General features: G+C 37.7%; 1 protein-coding gene across 2 annotated transcripts in view; it reads left to right on the top strand.

Moving 5' to 3' along the window:
• The window catches only part of SPATS2 (spermatogenesis associated serine rich 2), a 138752-nt gene that overhangs the window by 91221 nt on the left and 32373 nt on the right, over positions 1-15158 (top strand). For both annotated transcript variants that reach the window (XM_007179303.3, XM_007179304.3), the window contains exons 3-5: positions 5016-5095; positions 9226-9334; positions 10464-10513. In XM_007179303.3, the coding sequence (XP_007179365.1) occupies positions 5016-5095; positions 9226-9334; positions 10464-10513 (239 nt within the window). The remainder of the gene's footprint in view (positions 1-5015; positions 5096-9225; positions 9335-10463; positions 10514-15158) is intronic.

Here is a 15158-nt window from a genome sequence, read left to right as displayed (position 1 = left end):
AACAAAGCCTGCAATATTTACAAGTATGTCAGTGATACTGTAAATAGCATACTTTTTCCAAAATGTTCCTAAATGTGTGCTATTTGAAATAATTCCAAGAAACCTGTGAGATGGTTCCTGATAGAATGAAATAAATGATAATAAGAAAGCTCAGGGCTTCCCTGGTGGCACAGTGGTTGAGAATCTGCCTGCCAATGCAGGGGACACGGGTTCGAGCCCTGGTCTGGGAAGATCCCACATGCCACGGAGCAACTGGGCCCGTGAGCCACAATTACTGAGCCTGCGCGTCTGGAGCCTGTGCTCCGCAACAAGAGAGGCCGCGATGGTGAGAGGCCCGCGCACCGCGATGAAGAGTGGTCCCCACTTGCCGCAACTAGAGAAAGCCCTCACACAGAAACGAAGACTCAACACAGTCATAAATAAATAAATAAATAAATAAAAGACCGTGAATTTCTTAAAAAAAAAAAAAAAAAAGAAAGCTCAGTGTCAAGGGTTCCTCATATCCTTTATGAATCTTGCCTGAGTATAGTATTTAACTTCATTTTTTTTTCTTTAAAAATTTATTTCTAAATAAAAAAAATTTATTTCTGATAGAGTATACATGACCTTCTATCATAGAGCAGTTATAAAAGGATGAGATCCTGCCTTATTTCCTACCAATGGAATTAAGTAAATCTTAGGCTTTCTTTGCACGAAAAAATAAGAGAATTGTTAAATCACTAAATGTTGTTGGCGGGAATTAAAAATGACTTTCCCTATCATGTTGAGAGGCACTTAAGCTCCAGTTCATTGAAGCAGGGTTTTGAATCTACTTGAGTTGTTGGTTTAAGTAAAAAGAGGCAATATTAGCTGGTGAATAGACAAGTTAAGATGTTAAATTATTGCTGCCCTTTTTGGCGAACTCATGATTTAGAATATAAATACAAAATGGGCATTTGTGCCCTGGGAGGCTGACCTGTACAGACTATAGGTCAGACTACAGGTTTCTTGCCCTCGGGCTTCTGGTTGAGTTTGGCTATTGGGCAGCATAGACAGGAGACCAGAGAAAAGGAGGAGAGTGAGGTAGGAGTATCTGTTCCCCCAATCTTTCCCTGAGGGGTCACTGTGGGCTTACTGTGTCCTTTGCCTAAAGGACTATTATCCTATGGCTGTCTCCACACCAGATGAAACAAAGATGAAAGAGCCTGCTCTCTCTGGGTTCCAGTAATTGCTCCCTCCTTACCTTCTTTAAAACCTCCAGTAGCAATATACATTGCTATTATTAGCCAAGGAGTACTGTGCTCTATCTTGTACTTTCCCTACTCCCTACCAGCACCTTCGAAAATAGTCCCTTCATTAAACTCTCTTCAGATTTCCCAGTCTAAGTGTGCTGTCTGTTTCCTGCTGGGATCCTGACTGAAATAGCTGCTTTATGTATTTTTTTTAATGTCTTTAATTGGAGTATAATTGCTTTACAATGGTGTGTTAGTTTCTGCTTTATAACAAAGTGAATCAGCTATACATATACATATATCCCCATATCTCCTCCCTCTTGCGTCTCCCTCCCTCCCTCCCTATCCCACCCCTCTAGGTGGTCTCAAAGCACTGAGCTGATCTCCCAGTGCTATGTGGCTGCTTCCCACTAGCTATAGGTTTTACATTTGGTAGTGTGTGTATGTCCATGCCACTCTCTCACTTCGTCCCAGCTTACCCTTCCCCTTCCCCATGTCCTCAAGTCCATTCTCTAGTCTGCGTCTTTATTCCTGTCCTGCCCCTAGGTTCTTATGCTTTATGTATTTTTTTTTTTTTTTAAAGATTTTTTTTTTTTTTTTAAGGATTTTCTTTTTTTTTTTTTTTTTAATTAATTAATTAATTTATTTTTGTCTGTATTGGGTCTTCGGTTCGTGCGAGGGCTTTCTCCAGTTGCGGCAAGCGGGGGCCACTCTTCATCGCGGTGCGGGGACCGCTCTTCATCGCGGTGCGCGGGCCTTTCTCCATCGCGGCCCCTCCCGTTGCGGGGCACAGGCTCCAGACGCGCAGGCTCAGCAATTGTGGCTCACGGGCCTAGCCGCTCCGCGGCATGTGGGATCTTCCCAGACCAGGGCTCGAACCCGTGTCCCCTGCATTAGCAGGCAGATTCTCAACCACTGCGCCACCAGGGAAGCCCTGCTTTATGTATTTTTAATCATTATCCCAACTGGTATGCCAAACAAACCCTAATAATACTTATGCTAATTTGAGGGGGCAGTAACTGAAGGTGTTTGCAGAACTACCCTTTGTTTTCCCTGCACTTGGTTTCATCCAGCATGTTGTTAAAGGAAAAAAAATAAAAAGTGTTAGATGATGTAGAAGTTAGAAATACCAATAGTTCATTTAAATATAGATTCCAAAATGCTGTTTTACCTTAAGTATCCCCTCTTTTCCCTAAAAGAGATTGGTGGTTTGATTCCTTAACAAGATTACTGATGTCCTTTGTATCATCTCAGTGCTCATTAATGTGTCTTCGGGAGAGAGTACAGTTGACCCTTGAACAACACGGGGGTTAGGGGTGCTGACCCCTGAGTGCAGTGGAAAATCCTTACAATTGGGCCTCAGTGTCCACAGTTCTGCATCTATGGATCCAACCAACCACAGATTGTGTAGTACTGTAGTATATTTACTGTTGAAAAAAATCTGCGTATGAGTAGCTCCAGGCGGTTGAAACCCATGTTGTTCAAGGGTCATCTGTACTTACAACAGTCAGGTTATATCATCTGGATAACCTAAAGCAATTCTGAGAAGGTTGCTGGGTAGTGTTTTGGCTGTGTAAGATTTTTATCTGTACTGTGTCTCTTTTCAATTAATAAAGATAATTGGGAGTTAACCATATTATGTTATCATCTGGAAAACTCAGGCTTTAAATACTGAGTTTGTGTAAATGTGACCTGATTTTTCATTCGGGGAACAATCATGATATTGCCAATATTACAGAGGTTAAATCTAAATTAATTCTCAGTTCAATGGTAATTGGCAAACACAGTTTCTCTTTGAATGACATAGGCTCTATTCATATCCTATTTTCCACTTTTAGTACCAAAATATTGTTATCATTCTAACTTATAAATTATCAGTCTTCCATAGCAACTAGGAGGTATTTTAAAACACAGGATAACAATTGAGCTGTAAAAGAGGCTTTAATTAACCGGGACAAAGTGAGAGAGTGGCATGTACATATATACACTACCAAATGTAAAACCGATAGCTAGCGGGAAGCAGCCCCGTAGCACAGGGAGATCAGCTCGGTGCTTTGTGACCACCTAGAGGGGTGGGATAGGGAGGGAGGGAGGGAGACGCAAGAGGGAAGGGATATGGGGATATATGTATGTGTATAGCTGATACACTTCGTTATAAAGCAGAAACTAACACACCATTGTAAAGCAATTATACTCCAATAAAGATGTTTAAAAAAATTAAAAATTAAAAAAAAACATCTGAAATAATAGTAGAAGAATTTGGAAAGTGCACTAGAATATTACTGTATTTTTTTACCCCCATCTTATTCCGTTCAGACTGCTGTAACAAAATACCACAGACTGGGTAGCTTATAAACAACAGAAATTTACTTCTCACAGTTCTAGAGGCTGGAAATCTGAGATCAGAGTGCCAGCATGGTCTGGTAAGGGCCTTCTTCTGGGTTTCAGACTTCTCATTGTGTCCTCACATGGTGGCAGGGGCTAGAGAGCTCTGTAGAATCTTTTTTATAAGAGCACTTATCCTGGGACTTCCCTGGTGGTCCAGTGGTTAAGAATCCGCTTTCCAATGCAGGGGACGCGGGTTCAAACCCTGGTCGGAGAAGTAAGATCCCACATGCCGTGGGGCAACTAAGCCCACGCGCCACAACTACTGAGCCCTCACACTCTGGAGTCCGCACTCCGCAAGGAAGAGCCCACCGCAGCCACATAAGTAAATAAAATTAAAAAAAAAAAAAAGAGCACTAATCCCATTCATGAGGACTCCACTCTCCAAAGGCCTCACCTACTAATACCATCACTGTAGGATTTCATATATGAATTTGGAGGGGAGAACACAAACATTCAGACCACAGCAACCCCTTTTCTCAAAATTTCCCCTTTTACTTGCTTTGTTGAAATTCTAACCCCCAAGCTACTCCCAAGTATGGTGCATGGATCTGCAATGTTGATACCACTTGGGAGTAAAAACCTCAGGCCACACGCCAGACTCCTGAGTCAGAACCTGCGTTTTAGCTGGAGATTTCCCCAGATGTTAAGTATACACATCAGAATTTGAGAAGCACTCTAACCATGTCGTAGGATCGCATCTCCTTAGATTAAAACAAAGTTGTCAAGTGTTAAAGCTGAGGTAATTTGTTGATCATATAGTCACAGGTAAAGAAACTGATTAAATTCATAGATAGCCTTTTCTTTATAAGTGCAGGGAAGCCAAACTCTTTTCTGTAATTACGTACATTGAACTAAGTTTTCCCATTTGTGCTGGTAATGTAAACTCAGGTACATTGCCTTATCAAGTATTATATTGGGAACACAAACAAATGTATTCATGGAGTTCATAGTCTAAGAACATGGTGTGTGTGTGTTGCAGTCTGGAAGATGGAAAGTACTTTTATGTGTTGTTATTATTAATGCCACAGAAGATCTCATTCTCACATTTTCATAGTTGTTAGTATTAAATTTTACCTTGAGGAGCTATTTACTTACAACATTTTTAGAGGGTCTTTTAAATTAAGATAGGATAGTTAACAAAGATACCAAGGATTACTGGACAGTCTAATATAGGTGATGTACTTAGTGTTTTTCTCAAGCTGTGACAGTTTCTATTAAAATCAAATTAATTTTATAATTTTAATGCAAATGTAGTTATCAGTTATCTATATAATAGAATTTGCAAAATAACAACTTCCTTCTTGTTAGCTGTTTATGGGAGAAAAGCAGCTAGTATTGGCCCTTCCATTTTGCGGGATAGATTATATGTTAGCTTTGGACCATGTTGAATATATTTTTTCCTTCTCATTGTTTCAGATTCATCAGGATTCATTTTTGATTTGCAGTCCAATACTGTACTGGCCCAGGGAGGAGTTTTTGAGAACATGAAAGAGAAGGTATGACTAGTTACTGTGGATAAGAAACTTGAATGTTTTGTTAAAATTTAGGTACTAATAAAATCAATGGCTATAAAAACTCATTAAGAAAGTGAAATTTGGGGCTTCCCTGGTGGCGTAGTGGTTGAGAATCTGCCTGCCAATGCAGGGGACACGGGTTCAAGCCCTGGTCTGGGAAGATCCCACATGCCACGGAGCAACTGGGCCCGTGAGCCACAACTGCTGAGCCTGCGCATCTGGAGCCTGTGCTCCGCAACAAGAGAGGCCGCGATAGTGAGAGGCCCGCGCACCGCGCTGAAGAGTGGCCCCCGCTTGCCGCAACTAGAGAAAGCCCTTGCGCAGAAACGAAGACCCAACACAGCCAAAAATAAATAAATTAATTAATTAATTTTTTAAAAAAAAGTGAAATTTGAAGAACAAAACTGTATGAATGCCACTGTATATCAGAGAGTAACCACCATGAAGGTTTTGAGGAATCAGAGCCTATACGTGCAATTTGCCTTGCATGTATACATATACATATATTTATTCTAAATTCTCTTGAAGACATCTTAATATTAATTAATTAATATTATAACAATATTTATGTGACTAAGTGTGTATCTCATTTAGCAACATTCTTTAAAGAACAATCTGAGTAGGATCTTCCCTTTTTTTTTTTTTTAAGACAACCCAATTTTTATTTTTTGATTTTTATTTATTTATTTATTTGGCCATGCCGGGTCTTGGTTGCAGCACGTGGGATCTTCGTTGCGGCACGCGGGGTCTTTTAGTTGCAGCATGCGGACTCGTAGTTGCGACATGCATGTGGGATCTAGTTCTCTGCCCAGGGATCGAACCCCGGCCCCCTGCATTGGGAGCATGGTGTCTTAACCACTGGACCACCAGGGAAGTCCCAGGATCTACCTGTTCACTTGAAGAGGATTTTTAAGTCCAGGAGACTTTAGAGCAAGAAGAGGAATAAATTATCTAAGTAATATACCTTTGGAAGAAAAGGTTGTTTTTAGTAATATAACCCTTAATGAGCTATACTGAGAAAAACATTAAAAAAAAGCTTTATGTGTGTTCTCTGTCTTATTTAAAAAGTATATTGTTGATTATGGAGTCATAGATATATATTGGTTCAGTAATATAAACACTTTCACATTTTAAGTTATCAGAATTTTACCTTTATCATTGAATCTGTTATTTTTGCCTGAAGCCCATTTCTAGTCATCAGTGCTAAGTTTTTTGCTCATTTCAAAAATTTGCCCTCTTTGTATTATAGATTATATACCTTCCCATTTGTATGGTTTTAAACCTTATCATTGTTCAATTAAGCCTGAAACAAAAGAAGTATAGAATGATATGAAAGCAAGTGTACTAAGAAAGAGTTAGGTTCTAATACAGATTCTGCTAATTACTTGAACAAGATACTTTACTTCTCTTCGTCTATAAAAGGGCTTCCTTTTCAAGCAGTATGGCTGACTAGATACCCTGAAAACATTTCTAATATACAATGCTTACAAATACAGAATGAAAAATAACATACATCATTTTAAATGCATAGCTGGGGAATTCCCTGGTGGTCCAGTGGTTAGGACTCTGTGCTTTCATTGCAGAGGGCCTGGGTTTGATCCCTGGTCGGGGAACTAAGATCCTGCAAGCCACATGGCATGCAAAAAAAACAAACCTGGGCTTCCCTGGTGGCGCAGTGGTTGAGAATCTGCCTGCCAATGCAGGGGACGCGGGTTCGAGCCCTGGTCTGGGAGGGTCCCACATGCCGCGGAGCAACTGGGCCTGTGAGCCACAACTACTGAGCCTGCGCGTCTGGAGCCTGTGCTCCGCGACAAGAGAGGCCGTGATAGTGAGAGGCCCATGCACTGTGATGAAGAGTGGCCCCCGCTCGCCGCAACTGGAGAAAGCCCTCGCACAGAAACGAAGACCCAACACAGCAAAAATAAATAAATAAATAAATTTATTAAAAAACAAAAAACCTTTTAATACTATATTTGAACTTTTATTATTATATATGAACTTATGTTGTAAGAAACAAAATTTCCTAGCTCTATCCACTGAAAGGACCTAGAAATAATGACTCCCTGGTAGCAATAAACACACCTAGCTCTTAGATCTTGGTTTCTAACTACCACTTTCTACCGAAAAGAATCAGGTCTTCTTGAAGAAATAACCAATTTCACATTGTGCAGTAAGACAAGAAATGAAAATTATAAGGATTAGAAAGGAAGAAAAAAAACTGCCGTTATTTATAGACAATACTGTTGTCTACATAGAAAAACCAAGAAAGCAACAAATTATTAGGAATAATGAAGTCATCAAAATAGCTGGATATAAAATCGATATACAAAAATGAAAACAGAATATGCAGTTATTGTAAAGTATATATTTTTAATCTCAAAAGATATAAAATACCTTAGGAATAACTGACAAAATTGGAATTCCCTGTTTTAAAGGGAAATTTGGCATTTCTAATGAAACTGTAGATGCCCTACGGTTCAGGAATTCTACTAGTGGTTATATACAATAGAGGCATCCTCTCAGTGTTCACAGAAGACCCTTTTGGTTTTTTGTTTTTTTTTTTTAACAATTTGCTAAACATTGTCATAGGCACTGAGTATTCAGCAAGTAAGCATAAGCATAGGAATATTTATTGTAACATTTTTCATAGTAGCCAAACATTGGAAAGAACGTAAATGTCCATCAACAGGAGAATGAATAAACTGACTATATTCATACAATGGAAATGCTATGTAGCAGTTAAAATAAATGAATAAGATCCATTTATCAACATGAAAAATAAACCTAAAAAAAATTGTTACATGAAAAAGCAAATTGAATATAGACATGTACGATATAATATTTTTTTTTTTTTTTTTTTTTTTTTTTTTTTTGGCTGTGTTGGGTCTTCGTTTCTTTTTTTTTTTTTTTTTTTTCTTTTTAATTTTATAGCTACTTTATTTATTTATTTATTTATTTTTGGCTGTGTTGGGTCTTCGGTTCGTGCGAGGGCTTTCTCTGGTTACGGCAAGCGGGGGCCACTCTTCATCGCGGTGCGCGGGCCCCTCACTATCGCGGCCCCTCCCGTTGCGGGGCACAGGCTCCAGACGCGCAGGCTCAGCAGCTGTGGCTCACGGGCCCAGCCGCTCCGCGGCATGTGGGATCTTCCCAGACCAGGGCTCGAACCCGTGTCCCCTGCATTAGCAGGCAGATTCTCAACCACTGCGCCACCAGGGAAGCCCGATATAATATTTATGTTATGCAAAACAGTAATATGTATTACCTGTGGATACATACATACATCATAAAAGTATAAAAACATGTATCAAAATAACACCCAATTCAAGGTAGAGATCTCTGTGGAGAGGAGGGAAATGGGATTTAGGAGAGACTTCGTGGGCACTTCACTTGCATATATTTTATTTTATTAAACTGGCTGTCATATAGTGAGTGTTCATTATGTTTTATATGCCTGAAATAGTTTATAATAATTTAAATTATCTTTAAGCATTATTATGCAATTAAATGATATGAAGTAAATGTTTTGAAAAATGCTATACAAAAATCTGTTATTGTTGGTGGCTCATTAAACTTCCCACCTTTCTCTATAGTTTGCTAAAAATGAGGAAATGTTGATGCTAAATTAATACCTGATACCTAAATTAAACAACCCTTTCTTGAAATAAAATCTGGCACAAATCTTCTTTTTAAATTAATTAATTAGGTTGCACTGGGTCTTAGTTGCGGCATGCGGGCTCCTTAGTTGTGACATGCGAACTCTTTAGTTGCAACAAGCATGTGGGATCTAGTTCCCTGACCAGGGATCGAACCTGGGCCCCCTGCGTTGGGAGCGTGGTGTCTTAAACACTGTGCCACCAGGGAAATCCCCTGGCACAAATCTGTTTCTAGAAATGTTCTGCTTTTCTAAGTTTTGAAATTAATTTTTATGTACTGTTATCACTCATCTATTAATCATTCCCAGTGAGTTGGTTGTATGTACTCACACTGACACTAAAGAGTGATATATCTTGTTAAAAATGAAATGGTACCCTTTCCGTTATTCTCTGTATTAGATCTCAGTTTCCAACTGACCTACTGATATTAGAATTAAATGAACTTGTCTTCTTTTCCAGATAAATGCAGTACGTGCAATAGTTCCCAATAAGAGTAACAATGAAATTATCCTGGTTTTGCAGCACTTTGATAATTGTGTGGACAAAACAGTACAAGCATTCATGGAAGGTAATCCTAGCTCAACATTTTTATAAGTTTGTATTTGTTCAAATAGAAGTTGCTTCAGCATTCTATAACATTCATTCGGCAATCTGGTGTTTCATAGATGATATAGCAGACGCCATGATAACATAACATACCATGCCATTTTTAAAGATATCTCTTAAAGCTCCCTATTTCAGCCCTAGAAGTAATTCGTTCATAAGCTATATAATACCTGGAATAAGAGACAAGCTGAGAAGACTCCATCATTTTATTCAGAACGTTCTCTAATGGTAGTTAAGAAGAAATTAGGTGGCCAGTGGTATAAGGGACTTGATTGAAGTTGGGTTTAATAAGAATTTAAGAAACAATGACAAAGTAGTGGTCCAGTAGCTCAGCCACAGATGGCAGATTCAGGGACTCAACATTCTTTTTCAGGCTCCAGTACCATTTAGTTTGGCTCTGGCAAGTGATTCAAATATATGGGTTTGAGTGTCCTTATCTACCATACAAAAAATGGTAGGCTTAGCCAAGCCTTCTGATTTATAGAGTTGAGGAGTGTTTTACAAACTTCTTTCCACATAACTTGTTTGGGAAAAAATGCCTAAAGCTATCGCATCATTGAACAGTGACAGCGACATCAGAATAGGTCTCCCTGTTTCTATTTTTCTGAATTTACCAGTATAGAATAAACATGTCCAAATACTGTAAGGTTTTTCTTCATCTTCATCTGTTTTCTTTATAATGTTAATATTTGGGTCTAGAGTAGTATACAGTTCTCTCTGAAACAGTGTAGCTAAGGTGGTGTGTAATCTTCTGGAGGAGAGAGGATACCATACTTGGGCTGAAACCAGTCATCTTTGTATTCGGTCAAAGATATATAAATAAAAGAATCTTTAAAATGGTCAGGCTACATTAGTCTCTTCTTGGAAGAACTTACTGAGGAAATTGAATGGAGAAGGGGGATCTAAATGGGCAGGTATTCTAAAAGGTAAGCATGATATGATTATCTCATTACATTAGCTTAGAGACTTGAACCTTAACTTTTCCTGTTGGGAACTTTGGAGATTTTCCAGCAGTTACAAAATTCAGGGACACTAATTTCTGCTTGAGCATGCATGTGGTGGAAAAAATATGTAATTGGTTTCTCTTACAGGTAGTGCCAGTGAAGTACTCAAAGAATGGACAGTAACAGGCAAGAAAAAGGTAAAAATGAATTAAATTTAGAAGTCTGATATCGATATTTGTATTATAAAAAAATTTAGGCTCTGCAAAAATATTTGAAAGATTTACATATGCATCTTCAGTTTACCTGGTTAAGAAAAGTTTTCTTCTATGACATTGAAACACAGCTATGTACATAGAATACCACACATTCTCCTCCATGTGATTTTAGGCAGGAAGCAGAATGACTCTGCCATGGTACAATTGTGGAGGGTATTAATATTATTAATATTAATATTAGGCAGGGATGAAACTAGAGAGCATGTCAAGGAAAGCAGAGCTCCTCTAGAGAAAGTGATCTAGTCCAGCGGTTTTCAACATAATTCATATCATAGGTCAGTTAAAATAGTTCAGATTTTTAGGTCAGACCACTTGTGTTGTAATCTCTGATACTAATGAGCTTTGGCTTAAAGCCTAAAGAGGGGCTTTGCTACTATTAGCTATGCAGAGGGGTCTGATGGTCCAATTCAGGGAGGTAGAAGGCACTTGGGCTGTGGAGTCAGTCAAAACTGGATTTATATCCTTTTTCACTACTTACTGGCTTTATTTCCTGGGAATATTGTTTAACCTTAGTGTGCCTTAGTTTGCTTATCTCTAAAATAGGAAAATAATGTTAACAAATGCAAGTACTTAATACAGTGTCTAACATATTAGTTCTCCTTATCCACTTAAAACCAAAATGCTTTCCCCTAAGGATACTAGCTGGCCTCAGAATGCTTCCCATAGCTCTTTACTCTAAATCTGGTTTCTTTAGGAAGTGCTTGAAGTGTGAATTTCAATCAAGTATTTGTATGAAATCTCTTTAGGGTCTATATTAGGTTAGTGCTGGAGTTCTGGAATACTTTCTTGATGACTCCACATCACTTCATTAGGAGTTCTGTTAAGTCTTGATTAAACCAGGCTTAACCTCAATGACCCTTGAGAATTTTTTCCAAGAAGAACTTAATACTACTATAGATTCCCCTGAAGCTCTCCATACCTGTAGCTTTGAATATTTGCTTAACTTCTTCCCATTGCTTTCACCTAACGTGAGTGTGTGTTCTGGAGAACAGCAGCTTATTAATTTATTGGCCCAGGATAATAGGTTATTAGTGATGTGAGATATGCATGAAGCTGGAAAAGTATGTGTTGGAGACATAAATTTCTTAAAATTTGGAGAAAGAAAAATGGCTTCAGTTTGGCAGTCCCAAACACCCAAATCTAGTTCAGTTAACTGCTGGGATTAGTTCAATAGGATGTGACCATGAACAGTTACTGGGACAGGTATTATATACATAGGACAGTGATATGAAAACTTAGCCAGTTCACATGGGAGAAAGTATTTAAGAGAAAGAGAGATGAGAGCTGTGGAGAGGAAAAAATTATATCTAGCGTTACAGTAGTATTCCTGTTAGGGCTGTGAAGGAGGTTTAGGGTAAAATTAATTCAGTCATGTCAGTCTAGCCTTAGAAATAGAATTAAGTGTTTCTAGTAGAGCTGTGGTTTGACAAAATAAAAGGTAAAGGATTTTTGTTTGTTTTAATTTTAGTATTTGCATAGGTAATATATTCATGTGGCTCAAAATTCAAAGCTATAAAAGTGAATATACTGAAACATCTTTATCCCTGGGGATAGTTCCCAGCCATTTGGTTCCACACACCAGACGCAAACTGTATTATCAATTTCTTATGTATCTTATGGGATATTTTATGCATATATATAAGCAAATATGAATATATATTCTCCTCTTTGCTTGCTCCTTTTTCATGTAATATATCTTGGAGCTTATTCCATGTCAATATATAAAGAGCTTTCGTGGTTTTTTTATGAATGTATACTCATCCTACTGTTTAGATGTACCATAACTTACATAACCGTTCCTTTATTGATCAACATTTGGGTTGTTTGCAATCCTTTGCTATTATTAACAATACTTCAGTGAATAACCTTGTACATATATTACTTTGCATGTGTTAGGTATCACCTAGGATAAACTCCTAGAAGTGGAATTGCTGGGTCAAAGTGTATATGTATTTGTAGTTTTGATAAGTATTACCAGATTGCTATAGAGAGAGTACCACTTTGCACTCCCACAAGTGATATATAAAAATGCCTGTTTCTTTATACCCTCAGCCCTACAGTGTTCTGAAACATTTTGAACTTCGCTAATCCAATAGCTGAAAAATGATATTATAGTGCAGTTTTTTTCCAAATGTTTTTTTACTGTGGTAAAGTACACATAAAATTTACCATCTTAACCATTCCAGATCTCTCTCTCTCCATTTCTTTTTTGTTTTTGTTTTTGTTTTTGTTTTTGGCTTTTATTCTAAGTCAATATCTGGACTAATATGCCAATGAAGGGTTTATATTTTACTTCTTTTTTTTTAAAAATTGCGGTAACATACCGGATTGACATCTACATACTACTATATATAAAATAGATAACTAATAAGAACCTACTGTATAGCACAGGGAACTCTACTCAATACTCTGTAATGACCTATATGGCAATAGAATCTAAAAAAGAGTGGATATATGTATATGTATAACTGATTAACTTTGCTGTACAGCAGAAACGAACACAACTTTGTAAATCAACTATACTCCAATAAAAATTAATTTTAAAAAATTGAGGTATAATTGACACATAAAATTATATTAGTTTGAGGTGTACAATATAATGATTCAGTATTTATATGTATTGTGAAATGATCACCACAATAAGTCTAGTTAACATTCAGCACCATAATGGTATCAAAAAACTTTTTTTTGTCATGATGAGAACTCTTAAGATCTACTCTTAGCATCTTTCAAATATACATCTCCAGAACTCCTTTCATTTTATAAAACTGAAACTCTATACTTATTAAAAAGTAACTCTCATTCCCACCTCCCTTCTGCCCCTGGCAACCACCACTCTACTTTCTGTCTCTATGATTTTGACTACTTTAGATAACTCATATAAGTGAAATCATACAGTAATTGTCTTTTTGTGACTAGCTTATTCAATTAGCATAATGTTCTCAAGTTTCATCCATCTTGTAGCATATTAGAGAATTTCCTTCCTTTTAAAGGCTGAATTATATTCCATTGTATGTATGTATCATATTTTGTTTATCCATTCATCCATCAGTGGACACTTGGGTTGCTTCCATATTTTAGCTGTTGTGAATAAATGGATGTACAAATAGGTCTTCGAGACCCTGTTTTCAGGTCTTTGGGGTCTATAGCCAAAAACGGAATTGTTGGATCATATGATAATTCTAATTTTTTTTTTTTTTAAGGAATTCCTTATTTTTATTATTTATTTATTTATCCATTTATTTTTGGCTGTGTTGGGTCTTCGTTTCTGTGCGAGGGCTTTCTCTAGTTGCGGCAAGTGGGGGCCACTCTTCATCGCGGTGTGCGGGCCTCTCACTGTCACGGCCTCTCTTGTCGCGGAGCACAGGCTCCAGACGTGCAGGCTCAGTAATTGTGGCTCACGGGCCTAGTTGCTCCGTGGCATGTGGGATCCTCCCAGACCAGGGCTCGAACCCGTGTCCCCTGCATCGGCAGGCAGACTCTCAACCACTGCGCCACCAGGGAAGCCCAATTCTAAATTTTTGAGGAACCACAGCAGCTGTACCATTTTATATGCCTACCAACAGTGCACAAGAGTCCCAGTTTATCAACAGCCTAACACTTGTTTTCTGTTTTTTCTGATAATAGCCATTCTAATGAGTATGAGATGATATCTCATTGTAGTTTTGATTTTCATTTCCCTTATGATTAGTGACATTGAGCATTTTCATGTGTTTGACCATTTGTATATCTTCTTTGGAGAAATGTCTATTCAAGTCCTTTGCCTATTTTTTAATCAGGTGGTTTTTGTTGTTGTTGTTGTTGAGTTTAAATTCTCTATATATTCTGGATATTAATCCCTTAGATATATGATTTGCAAATATCTTCTCACATTCTGTGTGTTGCCTTTTTTCTCATGAAGTCCAATTTGTCTGTTTTTTTCTTTTGTTAACTGTGCCTTTGATGTCATATCCAAGAAATCATTGCCAAATCCAGTATTGTGAAGCTTTTGTCCTACATCATTTTCTTCTAACAGTTTTATTGTTTTAGGTCTTACATTTAAATGTTTGATCCATTTTGAGTTAATTTTTGTATAATGTTTTAGGTAAAGGTCCAACTTTATTCTTTTACACGTGGACATTCCAGTTTCCCCAGCATTATTTGTTGAAAAGACTGTCGTTTTCCCATTGAGTGGTTTTGGCACCCTTGTCAAAAATCATTTAGGCATATAGCATATATATGAGAGTTTATTTCTCGGCTCTCTATTCTATTCCGTTGGCCTATATGTTTGTCTTTTTTTTTTTTTTTCTTTCTTTCCTTTTTAAAGTTTTTTGGCCATGCTGTGCGGCATGTAGCATCTTAGTTCTCTGACCAGGGATCGAACTCACTCCCCCTACAGTGAAAGGGCAGAGTCTTAACCACTGGACCTCCAGGGAAGTCCCTATATGTCTGTCTTTATACCAGTACTACACTGTTTTGATTATTGTAGCTTTGTAGTAAGTTTTGAAATCAAGTTGTGTAAGTCTTCGTGTTTTGTTCCTCTTTTTCTTTTTTTAAAAAAATTTTTATTGAAATGTAGTTGATTTAC

The sequence above is a fragment of the Balaenoptera acutorostrata genome, chromosome 11 (genome assembly GCF_949987535.1).
Source record: "Balaenoptera acutorostrata chromosome 11, mBalAcu1.1, whole genome shotgun sequence".
Classification (NCBI taxonomy): domain Eukaryota; kingdom Metazoa; phylum Chordata; class Mammalia; order Artiodactyla; family Balaenopteridae; genus Balaenoptera; species Balaenoptera acutorostrata.
The sequence above is the reverse complement of the archived record's forward strand: the minus strand, read 5'-3'. Positions and strand labels throughout refer to the sequence as shown.